The 15621-nt window shown below is 40.7% G+C and overlaps 1 protein-coding gene across 1 annotated transcript in view; it reads left to right on the top strand.

The window, feature by feature from the left end:
• Positions 1-2088: 2088 nt before the first annotated feature.
• Positions 2089-15621, top strand: part of pmpcb (peptidase, mitochondrial processing subunit beta) — a 16148-nt gene continuing 2615 nt past the window's right edge. The window contains exons 1-8 of the mRNA XM_003221494.4: positions 2089-2234; positions 4824-4964; positions 5954-6040; positions 8627-8756; positions 11427-11625; positions 12805-12884; positions 13944-14056; positions 14493-14636. Coding sequence (XP_003221542.1) covers positions 2145-2234; positions 4824-4964; positions 5954-6040; positions 8627-8756; positions 11427-11625; positions 12805-12884; positions 13944-14056; positions 14493-14636 — 984 coding nt within the window. The 5' untranslated portion in view covers positions 2089-2144. The remainder of the gene's footprint in view (positions 2235-4823; positions 4965-5953; positions 6041-8626; positions 8757-11426; positions 11626-12804; positions 12885-13943; positions 14057-14492; positions 14637-15621) is intronic.

Genomic DNA, 15621 nt, shown 5'->3' with positions numbered 1-15621 from the left:
ATGCTACTGGAACATGGCTGTATTGCCTGAAAAACTCACAGCAATTCATACATTGACTTTCATAGAGAAGATATCACTTCAGGCTGTGTATATAAGGCTTATATATCTTGACCTTTAAAGCCCTACATGGTTTGGGTCTAGGTTACCTAAGGATCACCTTCTCCCATACAATCTGCCCCGCACACTGAGATCCTATGGGGGGCGTATGCTCCAAAAAGCCAGAACCTAATTGGCAACCACAACCCAGAAAACCTTTTCATCGGCCGCCCCAAGGCTTTGGAACAACCTGCTGGTTGAGAGCTAAATGAGCTGTTAGAATTTAAAAACCATATAAAGACCTATCTCTTCCGGCAGGCCTACCTAGACAATCTTTCAACATGAATTTTAAGTGTCCATTGTTTGATCTCTGTTTTGTGTGTTTTAGTATGTATTTTGTAGAGATACATTTTGGTGTGAAACTTTATGGAGGTATGTTTTAGTGTGTGCATTTGTAGTATTTTTGCTGTGCTTATGTACTTTAATAGGGAAACAAGTCATCCAAGAATACCTGGCCGCTCTAAATGAATTAAAGTCCCAAGGGCCATAGCAACTACATTCAAGAGTATTGAAGGAACTAGTGTAAGTCATTTGGAACTACTGACAATCATCTTTTAGAGTTCTTGGAGAACGGGAGAAGTCCCAGCAGATTGGAGGAGGGCACATGTGGTCCCTTCAAGAAGGGAAAAAAGGACGATCCAAACAATTACCGTCCGGTCAGCCTCACATCAATACCGGGCAAGATTCTGGAAGTGATCATTAAGGAAGTGGTCTGCAAACACTTAGAAAGGAATGCGGTCAACGCTAAGTCAACACGGATTTATCAAAAACAAGTCATGCCAGACTAATCTGATCTTTTTTTCCCGATAGAGTTACAAGCTGGGTTGATACAGGGAGCGCCGTAGATGTAGTATATCTGGATTTCAGTAAGGCCTTCATCAAGGTCCCCCATGACCTTCTGGCAAACAAACTAGTCAAATATGGGCTAGGCAAAACTATGGTTAGGTGGATCTGTAATTGGCTAAGTGAACAAACCCAGAGGGTGCTCATGAATTATATAAATGTTTTTAAGGTTTTATAATGTATTTTAATAATGTTATTATTATGTTATTACAATTATTATGTGTTGTTTTGCTTTTATGATTGTATTCTTTGGGCATTAAATTTTGCCAATTTTTGTAAGCCGCCATGAGTCCCCTCAGGTGAGAAGGGCAGGGTATAAATGTTATAAATAAATAAATAAATAATGCTTCCTCTTCATCCTGGAAAGAAATGACGAGTGCAACTCTATGATTCTAATAGTTCTGTAACTTACCTTGAGGAGAGGCGGGTCAGAAATAAAATTATTATTATTGTTGTATGAAGATTAAACCAATGTTGTGGGTCTCAAGATATTTCATTACTGTATATTGATGCAATTGTGGGTCTTCCAAAATCCTGATCGCGCCTGGTCCCAAGAATTTTGTATAAGGGACACTCAATCTGTACGTTCTTGCTGTTATTATGGTTTAGCTTTATTTTTATCCTTTTTTCTCCATTAGGAGATTCAGGGCCCTTCCACACAACCATATAACCCAGAATAACTGGGTTATCTGAGTCCATGTATTCCAGTTCAAAGCAGATATGCTGGATTATATGGCTGTGCAGAAGGGCCATTAAAGTTGGTTACAATATAACTATGTTATAACTAACCCGTTCGGATCTAGTGATTCAGATACCGGTTTTGCTCTATCTATCTATCTATCTATCTATCCATCTATCTATAGCAGGCCTGCACAACCTGTGACCCTCCGGGCCTTTTGGACTTCAGCTCCCAGAATCCTGACCATTGGACAGGCTGGCAAGGGCTTTTAGGAGTTGGGCGTCCCAAATGCCTGGAGGGCCACAGGCCTGTTCTACAGACTCACCGAAGCGGCTGTACGTTTTATGAAACGTTAAAGGAGAAGCGAAAGGAGCGAAGGGGGAAGCAGGCAAGGGATGAAGCGAGACCAAAACTGCTTGAGACCAAAAGCCACAGCCCATTTCCTTGGTCTCGAAAGGAGGAGCCCACGGGGCCTCTTCCGCTCCCGGCGCGCCCTTCCCGGAAGTGCTTCTCGGCTGGGACCAAAATGGCGGCGTCTCGTGTGGCAGGGAGGCGTCTTCTTCTCTGGGGCAGGCCTGGTCGCCTTCCCTCGCGGAGCCCGGTCTCGGGACAGCGGGTGAGTGGAGATATCGGCTTCGGTCCCTCTCGCCCGCCTCGCTGCCAGCCCTATTCGGCATTCAAGAATGGGAGGGCTTCTTTCGTGGCACTGCATGCTGGGATTCGTAGTCTCCTGGCAGGAAGCGTGACGCAATATTAGAAGGTCTCCAATACTGATGCGGCCTCTCGCGGGCGGCCCAGAGGTTGCCATGGTTACCCAGAATCGGTCAGGTTTTGTGTCAGCCTTCCTCAGCCCCTTAAGGGTGTCGCCGTACATTGGGAAAATGAGAGATTCTAGCTCAATTTACAAAATATTCTTTACAAATTTGAGAAAATAATCTCTCCCTGTCGGCCACCTCCTGCCAAATATGAGTTTGTTAATAGTTTTGTTGATTTGGGGACATTTTCTTTCAAACCTTGGCCTAATGGCTTCAGATAGGCCAGTGGTTCTCAACCTTCCTAATGCCACTACCCCTTAATACAGTTCGTCATGTGGTGACCCCAACCATAAAATTATGTTCGTTGCTACTTCATAACTGTAATTTTGCTACTGTTGTGAATCGTAATGTAAATATCTGATATGCAAGATGTATTTTCATTCACTGGACCAAATTATAATAACAATAAGTAATTGTCCATGTGCTTTACCTAGGCCTTGGCCATTCCATGGACTTTATTGCCTTTAGTAGCTTCCATCCCTAGTCACCAAAGAATATGCACTTTCAGGTATCAATTTCCCCTTAAAATGGCCCATGTCCTATGGTGCTTGACTACTGACTGGGATTACTGTCTATGTTATTTTAACTTTTGTAAGATGTATTATTATACTGTGATTTTATTGTGTTATTGTCTTTATTGATGTAATACTATTTTGGGCTTGCCCTGTGTAAGCCGCCCCAAGTCCTTTTAGAGATGGAGCATGGTATAAATAAAGTTTTATTATTATAGTAATAAAACTTTATTTCTATACCGCTCTATCTCCCCGAGGGAATTCAGGGAGGTTTCCATCATAGGTAAAACATTCAGTTACCAGAACAAGAAACATACAACACAACCATAATAAAAACATCAACACAGTTACTATTAGCACAACATATTCATTTAAAATTAAACCCATTTCAGTACTAGTCCTTTGGGTGAGATTCAACTGTCAATGGGCGGGATTCTAGGGTGGGCCTAAGCAGCTACGAGAGGCTGGGGCCAGGGCTAGTGCAGCACGTGACATTGGTAAAGTGTAAACTGGTGGCCAGGAGAGGGCCTGGGATACTCAATCTCAAGGTTTGTTGAGCAGTTAAGGAATTGGGCTAGTGCAATAATGTATCGGGCCAGGAGGTCGATAAAGTGCAAGCAGGGACCTAGCCAAGGACCAGGGTAGTAACTAGAACTTGAGGTGGTCCTCTGTGATGACAGTGCGATCCCCTTGATGGATTGTCACCTTGACGTGGTGAGGGGCCTTGTGTGTTCCAATGAACCTGAGGGCACAACCACTGGAATCATGCACTCCCAGGAGTGGCCACAGGGGAGGATCCAGACCAAGAACAATCCGAAGACCCAAAGACCTTAACGGCGGAGCAGGCGGAGGATAACATGGTACATGTTGCAACGGCTGTGAAGGCGGAAGAAGGCTGTAACAGACTGAGAAGCCACTCCCGTTGTGTTAATCACACCACTGCTGGGACCTCACTCTGTGAAGACTGTGTGTTGACCGGCCGTGCACCGTCCTCCACACATTAAAAAAAAATCACGCACAGGCGTCTTCCAAGAAATGGAGGACCATCATCCTCAAACTACGAGGGATCGCGTAAGGAAGGACAGTGGGGAAAAAGGTGATGTGTGTATGAGGGAGGAAGGAAAAAGCCAAAAAAGAGCCATACTGCCACGGAGACATTGTGAGGGAGGTTGTCTCGGGCTCCTTCCACACAGCTGTATAAAATCCAGATTATCTGCTTTGAACTGGATTATATAGTAGTGTAGATTCAGACAATCCAGTTCAATGCAGATCATGTGAATTGTCTATTTTGATATTCTGGATTATATGGCAGCGTAGAAAGGGCCACAGTTTCCAAATGTGATATTGGTAGGAGATGGAACACAATAAGAGGTTCACAAAAACATAGATGAAATTTATAGAAAAATAACAATCATATTGAGACCTTGTCCTTTTGTATTTGATTGGTGGGGGAGTATACTTTGAACACTTTAACAGATTTGTTTACAACTTGGGGTTTGGGATAGGTTTGCTTCTTGTTACTCCCCCCTCTCTCTCAAGAGTAGAATAATAGTTCCCTTATTATGCTAGATTAACACTAATATGGTCAGAGTTTAAGATCTCTCTTTAGTGTACTGTAGCAAAAACTCAGGAAAAGAATATTTTGTCACCTAACAGCATAACCAGCTTTATTTGATATAAATATATGTGTGCTTCACTCTATTTCAGCTGATGCAATGAACTGGAGCACATAAAACATCATATTTGATGTTCTTAAAGTGACACAGGACTCTTCATTTAAGTTTTAATTCTTTCATGCAGTTCATTAAGAAATAATATTTGCTCAGAAGTACAGGTGTATACTTGTATCCTGTTGTTTACAAAATATTTTCCCAACAGTCTCTGCATCTTGGGGGAAGCAGGTTCAGAGCAACCAAGGTTGCCCCAGAAATTGTCCTCAATGTACCTGAAACAAAGACATCGCTGCTTGAAAATGGCCTCAGGGTGGCTTCTGAAAATTCTGGACTTTCAACATGCACAGTAAGTAAGCACTCTGAAAGAAATGCTCCTCTGTGCCCTCCAGCTCTGCGTTTTCAGAACATTTTAAAAAGAACAATATTTCAACTGTAACTTTGAGCACACTTTTCTTGGAAATAATTTTTGCTGAAATCAGCAAGGCTTGGTTGCAGGAGTCTACCGTGATGAGAGAATGCTTCTCTTATATAGAGTGTACTGCTGTACAACATTTTTGTGTTTGGTAAAAGTGTCACATTGCTAAAACTATTGTAAAGCCCGATCCAGTAGTAAGTGTAGCCGGGGTTAAAGGGGCTAGTAACAGTTATTGGTATTTACTAAGTGAGATAGGGGTCATGATGGTCTACACAATATGCGCTCAGTATTATTATGCAATGATGTTGTCACAGGGGCACATTCTAAAGTGATTTTAATTTCCGTGGAACTCTGTAATGTTCCTGATAATGGTTTTGGACTACATTAATATGATCCCAGGATACATCCAGTCTGTTTTCACTTTGTCCAAAAGGCTAGTGGTCAGCTTTGTGTATTTTTTCCAGACTTATCTTTTGGTAGGTTATGATGTTGTTGTTTTTATATGCAAGTTGCTATATGGATTATGATCTGCTAATAGCAAGTTGATGAAAGATTTTTAAATAAGGGAATGCAATGCCTTTGGGGTATCAGTGATGCACTATGTCAGTCTTTCGTTGTTTTTTCTGGTTTATCCTCAATCTCAATGTGAGAAGAAACAGGATTCTGTTTACTAAGATTAAGGTTTGGTTAACTGATCAGAGGTATGTAGCAATAGTAAAAACATAAAGCATGTGAGAAGATGTATTGGAACTTCTGTGAGATTAAGAATTTACAGTTTAGTAATACAGTGTTATTCAGTTTTCTAGCTTGTAGATGAGAAATGTATCATTGGCCTTTTGGCCAATACATGCTCTTGCCTCCACATCATGCTGCATTCTGTAATTTATGGGTTGTAAATCTAATTATTTGTTTTTAATGAGGTGGGACTCTGGATTGATGCTGGAAGCAGATATGAAAATGAGAAAAACAATGGGACAGCTCACTTCCTGGAGCATATGGCTTTTAAGGCAAGTCTTCAAAGTATCTTTCCCATATTGCTTATGACATTAAATATTAAATTGTGTTCATCTTTAATTCAGTAGCAAAACATTATGCATAGATTCAGTTGAGGAAATGAAAAACAACATCAAAGCAAATAGTTTGTTCCCGTAATTCACAGCTGGTTCATATGTAAATGAAGTAGTCTTGTCCACGGTACTTTATACATAATTATCTTAATATAGTTGCAGGTTTAAGGGAAGGATAAATAATTTGGAGCAGTAGTGTGCATAGTTTAAATTTCCACAACCTATTTTGTATTTCACTAGAAGTCTGAGTTTCCTCAACTAGACCGAAGTCTTGTTCAGGACAGAGGAGCAGTAAGATAGGCGTAGATCGAAGGAAAATAGATGCATTTGTCGCCATGCTTAGTTTAGTGATTTGTTATTTAGTACAAGAACTAGAGCATAAACACAAATCTTCCTTTTCACTGGAAACTTTCTCTTAGCTGGAGAAGCATACCGTAATTTAGGAGGAAGCTAGGCTTTTTGTTAAATCATTGAATATCACTTTTGCTGATCAGCCTCAAAATCACCAATACATTCTGATCTCCCTTTTGCCCAGCCACTCTTTACAGTTTATCAGCTTCCCTAAAGCGGACAGAACCCAGTTTTGGTTATTGTGCCAAGGGATCTGTCCTGCATGCATTTTCCATTGTGGCTGGTGAAATCTGCTGGCTCTGCAGCCGTCACGGTCACTAGAACGATCTGCCTCTTACATTACATGATGCTGCATTCTCACACAATGAATACTCCCTTGTCAGCTTAGGGTAGCACTGGCAGAAGACACTTAATTTTGACGGAATGCCAATAACATAACATAAGCCAAGGACAGGTCCGTAGCCAAGATTTTGATTCGGGAGGGGGCGGGGAGCTGAGTTTGAGTGAGAGTGTTTACCTGGATCCAGAAAGCACTGAAGATAGCCAACATCATATCTAGACCAAACATGGCCAACTGTGCATACTGGACAGGTGGGGATTGGGGGTGATTGACCTTGGATCTGGGAGTTGCAGTGCACCCTTATCTAGAGGGCATTGAACTAAGCCAACACTGGATCTGGACTAAACTTGGCACATAGAGCCAATATGCCCAACTGTGCATAGAGGCAGGGATTGGGGAATGATTGCCCTTTTTCAAATGGGAGTTTTTTTTTTTTACCTGGATCCAGAGAGTCCCAGAAGGCAGCCGACGGGTTCAGTGCACTCCACTCCCAGCCACGAGTGTGGCAAGACTTCAATGTACAGGCGCAAAGTGCATGGGCGCAAAGGCCTGCCGAGTGCACAGGTGCGAAGGCCTATTGCGGCCTCCGAATGGTCTGTGGTGCAGCGGCATCCTCTTTGGTGCCTGGGCTATCGGCTCACTCCCCTTCCTCCCCCAATCACTCCGAAGGCTGAAACTAGGGGCACTGAAAAGGAAAGAGGGTGCGCCGAGAGCCCAGGCACGGACAAGGACACCACTGTGCCACATGCCAGTAAGGCCTTCTCACAGACCACCCTGAGAATTTCAGGGGGGGCTGAAGCCCCTCAAGCCCCCCCCCCCCCCCAGCTACAGCAAGGGATACTCTGACTTAGTGTTGTGACCTTGAGGCAGCCCACTGACATTATCTCAGCTGAAAGAGTTTCATTTTATTTATGTTGACATCTCTGGGCAACTGCACAAACAAACATTTTAAGGCAAAATGGTTACATATCTTCAGTTGTGTGTGTGTGAATTAATTAAGTATAACTGATTGTAAGACCAGTGGAAACCTATGTCCACCATCAAAATTTAAAGGGGATCATACATGGCAGACAAGATAGGTTCTATAGATTTGTTCAGTAGAATTTGTATCTAAGTCGGAGCAGGGACATTTTAAAGTGCAACTCCAGACATTTTTTTTTTGGTTTTGGCATAGGGAAGGGTGAACACCCCTGTAACATTTGTTTTGCTGTCTGTGCCCCTGTTCAGAAGATTTAACCTCACTTTCTGTCCCTGTGACAACTGGTTTTTGAAATTTTTGGGTTCTGGAGACAAGCAGTGGTAATAAAACTTCAGTAAAGATATGTTTTTCCATGCTAACTCTTTCAGTAGTGATTTCATCTCTCTTCCTGTTGTCTCACCCTCTGTTTGTAACTAGGAGTTGTTTGTAAGTCAGATGTTTGTGACTTAGGGAGTGCATGTATAACAGCTAGACTTTGGTCTTTGGAGGGTGAAGACTCCATAATAGTGACTTAGTCATTTGAACTGCTTCTGAAAAGTAACTTCTAAAGCAATATGTTTATAAAGGCTTTCCTTGCTGGATTTGGGCTACTTTCTGGTGTACTGATATAACTCCTGCCCAAATCCCACCTATAAAATTGTAATTTGATAGAAGACTATGAGACTCTGGTAGAGTTGCCATTTTTAAAGCTATCTGAAAGCATGGTATGATCAAATGGTATGATCAATTCTAGTGCACCAACCCTTCACTTTGTTATTCAGGTATCCTGCTACCGTAGGGAAATACTCTATAGTTATTTTTGTTCTGTACAGGCCTCTCATTTACATTGAAATAACTATCTGTATTTAAATTTCAGGGAACCAAAAAGAGGTCTCAGTTGGACCTAGAACTTGAGATTGAAAACATGGGAGCTCATCTTAATGCTTACACCTCCAGAGAGCAAACTGTGTATTTTGCAAAAGCGTTCTCTAAAGACTTGCCAAGAGGTAACTGTGAATTCTGGGGAACCTCTGATGAGTTTCTTTCTGAAAGAAATTGAGTGTGAAAACATCAGCGTTTAGCCTTGAGGGAAAACACACATTAAATATATAATGCCACATGCTTTCCCTTTGTCCTCTTCATGGCATATTCTTCTATACTTTCCTTGAAGCTGAAGCTTAAAGCATGGGGTTGTAATAATTCTTAACTGTATACCCTCTAGAGAATATAACAACATGTTTATTTTAAACTTTATGAAAGGCATATAAATTATTACTTGGCAACTTAATTTTGGTAGATTTACTAGTAAGTAAATTACATTACTTACTAGTAAGTAAACTACATGAGAAGGGCTCCGGTGGCATGGCTGAGCTGCTGAACTTGCTGACTGGAAAGTCAGTGGTTGAATCCAGGGAGCAGGGTGAGCTTCTGTTAACCTAGCAGTTCGAAAACATGCAAATGTGAGTAGATCAATAGGTACTGCTCCGGCAGGAAGGTAACGGCACTCTGTGCAGTCATGCTGGCCACATGACCTTGGAGGCGTCTAAAGACAATGCTGGCTCTTCAGTTTAGAAATGTAGATGAGCAATACAGTTTGCCATAGTTTGAAAATTGAGATGAGCAGTACAGTTTGCCATACAGTCCCCCAAAGTCAGACACAACTAGACTTAATGTTAGGGGAAAACGTTTACCTAAGCTACATTAAGGATGTGTATAACAGCGATTAACTCTGGACTTTGTTCAGGTATTGATTCAGTCCTTAGTAGAACTTTTTGTAATATCATTAATTGTGGCAGATGTTAATTGTTCCTTTGAATCATGCCTTCCCCAAATCTGTGACCAGCATAGCCAGCAAAGGTTCTGGGAATTGTGCCCATTTTATTTTATTGTATATTTATTAATTTTGTTTCTACCCTGCCTTTCTCCCCTTGGGGACTCAAGGTGGCTTACAGTGACATGACACAACCCAGTAAATTTAGAAATGAGGCATATACAAAAATTTAAAACAGTTAAAAGTTTGTGTCATGGATACAAGTTAAAATATACAGTTAAGCTGCAAAATACTTGTACAATTAAAATCGCATTTAAAAACTCACCATCTCTCCCTCCCCCCCAAAAAAATTACACCGACAACCTCCCCAGCAATGTGCCCCTCATCCTCCCCAAGGTGCCTGATGGCAAAGAAATGTCTTAACTTGCTTGCAAAAGGCAAGCAGGGATGGGGCCATCCTGGTTTTTCTTGGAAGGATCTTCCAAAGTCTGGGAGCAGCCACTCCCCATGTTCCCACCAAACGATGATGAGCAGATGATGGGACAGAGAGAAACCCTCTGTAGATGATCTTCATGTCCTAACAGGCTCATAGAGAAAGAGAGTCCTTCAAATATCCTGGACCTAAGCGTCTTCCAAAATAATTTTTCTATATTTTGGTTTTAATAGTTTCTACATTGGCTGTAACATCTTGGTGTATCATCGTTAACAGGGATTATCCCTGTTACCATGTATTGACTATACTCCCTGGGGTTGATTTATCAGACAACTGCTGCCTTGGGCCTTAAGAATAAACTTTGACTGTTGGGATTCTTTGGATTCCTTAGCACAAAATTAAGCAATGCATCAATTCATTTTCTAACTTGTCACCTCTTTTAGATAAAATTACAGTAATAGCGGACCATTGGGCAGAGGGCATGGGTGAACTGTCATCCCAGTGGGCTTCACCAGTGTCCTGGTATATCATTACATAGTGCAGATTACACAATGCAACAAAAATTTTTAAAAAATCTATTCCTGGTTTGAAAGTATTATTTTCTGTTTAATTGTGCGATATTTATTTTGAAAGTAGTTGATCTATTTCAGAAACTTCGTTTTTGTGACTGCCACAAACTCTGTTGAATTGATTGAGACTCTATGAGATACTGATTGAAAAACTATGGCAAACTGTATTGCAGAATGTCCTGCCAAAACAGTTTTTGCAGTTTAATAAATCTTTTTCATGTTTTTATAATAGACCCAATTAGGAAATGATATTTATAACCCAGAAACAAAAATCGTGTTACACAGTGTTATGTAATTTCACTCCCAGTTCACTTTTGGCTGAAAAAGGGAGGTTTGTGAGGAACCAAACCATTCTATCTACAAGTGTCTTTGATCGCCAGAAAATTAGCCTCACAAAAATGAAAATGTTGGATAGATTAGGTCTTAGAAGAACTGCCAGGAGACTTTGGCTGGCCACATAAGTGGGCTTTGAGACCACTTATTTTCATGAGCCACACCTTCCTCAGCCTTGCTCTATAGTATGTGAATGGTAAAGTTCTAGTCACCAGAAGTAATGGTCATATGCCTTGTGAATTCTCATTAATTCCCCACCCATATGGTAAAGCATCAAAGAAAACTAGGTAATTTATTCTAAAACTAAGATTAAACACTTATGTAAGTTTATGGAGAACTTTTTGCAATCTGATACTTTACAGGTTGAACAGCTGCATCAAAAGTATGTGAAAAACGCATGCTTGCCATTTATTTCCTGCTCATAGTTAGCATGTATAGTGGATGTTGAGGAATTTCATTCATTTGAAAAACGGCACCAGCGTGCTCATTAGATAAGCTACAGTGAACCTAGCGAATGTTTTCTTTATTGGCGAAATGTAATCAAGTTACATGTTTCTTGTTTTCTTTCCAGCTGTGGAGATTCTGGCCGACATAATACAGAATAGCACATTAGGAGAGGCAGAGATCGAAAGGGAGCGAGGAGTGATCCTCCGAGAAATGCAGGAGGTTGAGACTAATCTGCAGGAAGTGGTCTTTGATTATCTACATGCCACTGCTTATCAGAACACTGCCCTGGGACGGACAATTTTGGGACCCACAGATAATATAAAGTACATAGTTTTTTCAATTATAATACAGTTCCTAGTTTGATAGGGATTAGAAGTTGAGATCTTGGTATGATGGAATTTTAGTTTTTTCTGTATAATTTTTCTGCAGAATTCTTTATTGTCTGTTGAATCAGTGTTTGTTGTCATAGTCCACATGGCATTCCTCTAAGGCTGGATCTACACTATCCTATATTCCAGGATCTGGATTATATGAGTTAACACTGCTAGATAATCTGGGATCAGATCCTGGGATATAGAGCAGTGTAGATCCAACCTAAGTCAGGTCTGCATAAATTGCGGCCCTCCAAGTGTTTGGGCCCCAAACTCCCAGAAGGTCTTGTCAGCTGTTCCAGTGACCAGGAATTCTGGGAACTGAAGTCCAAAACACCCAGAGGGCTGCAGGTCTAGATCTTCTGGCACTGTAATAGTGCTCATGGCAGTACAGTTTTGGTAAATTACGTTGCTCGATTATTCAAGATTTCTTGTGTGTGTGTGTGTATTCTAACTGCCACGCAGTATCTTTAAATGATATGGATCTTGGCACAGTAAGTGCCAAAAACATTTCTAGTCCTTCTTAGTGATATTATCTTAGTTGCTCAACATAACCTGTGTTTTCACAGTTTAAAATAGTTTAATGGTTTCAGGCTTTATTGCTGAAAGTTTCACCCTTTTCCATTGCGTGTCTAGTAACACTTACAAGTAAGAAGCATACAATGTTACAGAGTCCTCCTTCCTGTAAAAATCAACTGTACGGTTGTATTTGTAGTAGAAATGGGAAGGCCTGTGAAAAAAACACAAAAACAGTTTCCTCCCCCCCCCCCCATTGCCCCCTTTTTCTGTTCCCCCCCTTTTTTACAGTTTTCCTCCAATTTTTCTATTTCCCCCCCAGGCTTTCTCATCTCTAGTATGTAGTATATTATCTTAAACAGTGACATGGGAAACACCAGCAAGATCATTCCATCTTCTCAAATTACCCCTTAAAGGCAAATGTAGTGTTGCAGTATTGGTGCAAAAATGGAATAAGCAATGATCTGCCTTGAACATGGGGAGCAATTTTGCTGCATTTTATATCATGTCCTACAATACACAATTGAAGGCACATTACTATTTAGCTTAAGGCATCTTGTAGATGCAAAACAAGAGCATGCTTTCCTCCTATGTTTTGTGCTATTTTCCTTGCAGGTCCATTAATCGCAATGACTTGGTGGAATATATTACCACACATTACAAAGGGCCTAGAATGGTGCTTGCCGCTGCTGGAGGTGTGTATAATAAATACAATGTTTTGTGGTGTGGGTGGGTTTTTTAATTTTGAGATAAAGAAAATCTATACACTAGGCTTCCTTCCCAACTCCAGCCTGTTTGGTCCCATGTTGTTATTATGTGCCTTCAAATGATTTCTAACTCACGGCAACTCTAAGGCAACACTATCATGAGATTTTCTGTGTTGAATGTGTTCAGAAAGTTTGCCTTTGTCCTCTGCTAAGGCTGAGAGAGTGGGACTTAACCAGGGTCATCAAATGGGTTTTTGTGGTCGAATGGGGATATAAACCTTGGTCTCCCAGTGTACTTGTCCAATACTTGGACCACTAAATCATGATGGATCTAAAAGGCCCTGACAATTTATGGGATGCCTTAGAGCAAGAGATCAAATTGTAGTAACTCATAGAAGGAAATATACAAGCTTAGCAAAGATCTTGGTCTTAGAAGCAATATATTAATTGATACAGCTTTAGAAATGGGGTGTAAAGAATCAGAAAGTGCAAAATAACTAAGGATGGACATTGGTCACCAATCTTGATAATTTGGAGTTCTAAACTGAAATATTTTAATGTATAATATGCACATACAGGCAGTCCCTGAGTTAGAAACATCTTACTTACATGCAATTCCTAGTTATAGATGTGGGTTAGACAACAGGAAGTGAGAGAAATCTTCCCCTTGGAAGGGAAATTCGCTCCTGTAAGAGTTATAATGGCAAAAGGTGTCTCCACTGAAGCTTTATCACCAAGTTTTGTTTCCACAATAAGCCAAAATTTTCAAAATCCAATTGTCACAGGGACAGAAAATGAGGCAAAATACTCTGAACAGGAGCCCAGACAGCAAAGCACAATAGGGGTGTTAACCTTTCTCTGTTGTATTCAAAACTTATATATCTATATCTGTATCTGGCTGGAGTTACATTTAAGAAACGTTCCTGTTCTAACTTACATACAAATTCAACGTAACAACAAACCTAGATAATGTTCATAACCTGGGGATCGGCTGTATAATATTTATGCACATCTCAGCTAAACTATAGTTATGTGCCAATTTTTTAGGGGTCGCTCATGATGAGTTGCTTGAACTAGCAAAGTATCACTTTGGTAACTTGCCATCGGTGGAAAGAGGAGGCGCACCAGCCTTGCCCTTGTGCCACTTCACAGGCAGCGAAGTAAGTTGAGCTCTTTTCTAGCAAGTCTTCATAGAATCAGCAGCCTGAGAAATGACTGACAATGCAGTTGTAATGCAAGGTATCTGATTTAGCTGAGCTTGGATTATCAAAACTGCTGAGAAGTTTGATAACTAAGGATGGATTGTCAGCATTTTTCAAAGCATCACCAGTAATTCAAAGGAGTGTTGTGTTAATACCATTTGTGAATTTTCTGGCCCTTTTATTGTTTCGGGCTTATAAAAATTGCTCATTTAATCACTCTTTTACTTGTGTTTTTATTTTATCTCATTGTGGAGCTAATGATGTGGAAATAAAAGCTTGGCTCTTTGTTAATTTATTACAAAGCTTTTTTGGCTTGCTATTTAGCTGAAATCCACTTTGCCTGTTGTATTCATGAACATTTTCTAAAACCCTGTATTTGTGGTTACTTGATTAGATTCGAGTACGAGACGATAAGATGCCTTTGGCGCACATTGCAATCGCTGTTGAAGCCGCTGGTTGGTGTCATCCAGATACACTTCCTCTTATGGTGGCAAATACTCTGATAGGCAACTGGGACCGTTCATTTGGAGGTGGCGTGGTGAGTTGACCAGTTTTCCCCACAGCTTCATTGTGTATAAAAGACTGTTGCAATATTGGTAACTTCTGGTTCAACTTAAGAACACCTGATTATTTTTTCTTCATGGAACTATTTTTCCAATTCTGACATTTAAAATAAACCAGTTGTTGAGTCCATTAATTCTGCTCAGGCATTTACCTCAATACATGGAGGGCATTTTATGTCTTGGTTGCGAGATAAAAGCGGGATACAAATAAATAATCATAGTAATGAATGGGAATGTGTGGGGAATGTGTACATGTATGTATTCGCTGTATCCGAAAGTACACAAGCCCATTAGCAAAATTTTCTTACAGAATTCTTGTGACGGAAATTCTTGCCTTACAATTTTCAGCACACATTTAGACTTAGTACATAAAACTCTGCATTACTACTGGGTATTTGAAGATATTGTGAGGAAAGAGGGCTTTTACAAGCACACTCATATTCTCATTCAGTCCTCTGATGTCCAAAGTACATGTTTGAATTGGGATTTTTTTTCTGGCATGTAAGGGACATGGCATGGGAAGTGTGACCCTTTTTTTTGGTGAAATTGGGTGTGTGTGTTGTAGTGGGGGGATTTAGCTTGCCTCCTTGACACATTCCATTCCCACCCCATTGCTATTGGCCCCGGAGAGAAAAACATTTTCTGGAAGTAACATGTACTGATTGCTTTTGTGACAGTATTATACAGCGTTGTGCTCAGCAACAATGGGAAAATTACTATTTCTTTCCTTCCGAACAGCCATTATCCATTAAGTTAGTCTGTTGGTTTTTACATTTGTCCTTTCATTTGAACAGGGGAATCAGGCTGTGCCCCTTAGCTGTTGAACTCCAGCAGCTTTAGCTCTTGCCACTGGCTATTAATAAAACCTGAAATCTCTTAATATCTGGAGGGCTGTAAATGGCTCCTCTCCCAGTTTTGGGTTATGCAAGATTCCCTAGAACAATGACATAGGTTTTTTTA

Source organism: Anolis carolinensis, chromosome 5 (genome assembly GCF_035594765.1).
Source record: "Anolis carolinensis isolate JA03-04 chromosome 5, rAnoCar3.1.pri, whole genome shotgun sequence".
Lineage (NCBI taxonomy): Eukaryota > Metazoa > Chordata > Lepidosauria > Squamata > Dactyloidae > Anolis > Anolis carolinensis.
The sequence above is the reverse complement of the archived record's forward strand: the minus strand, read 5'-3'. Positions and strand labels throughout refer to the sequence as shown.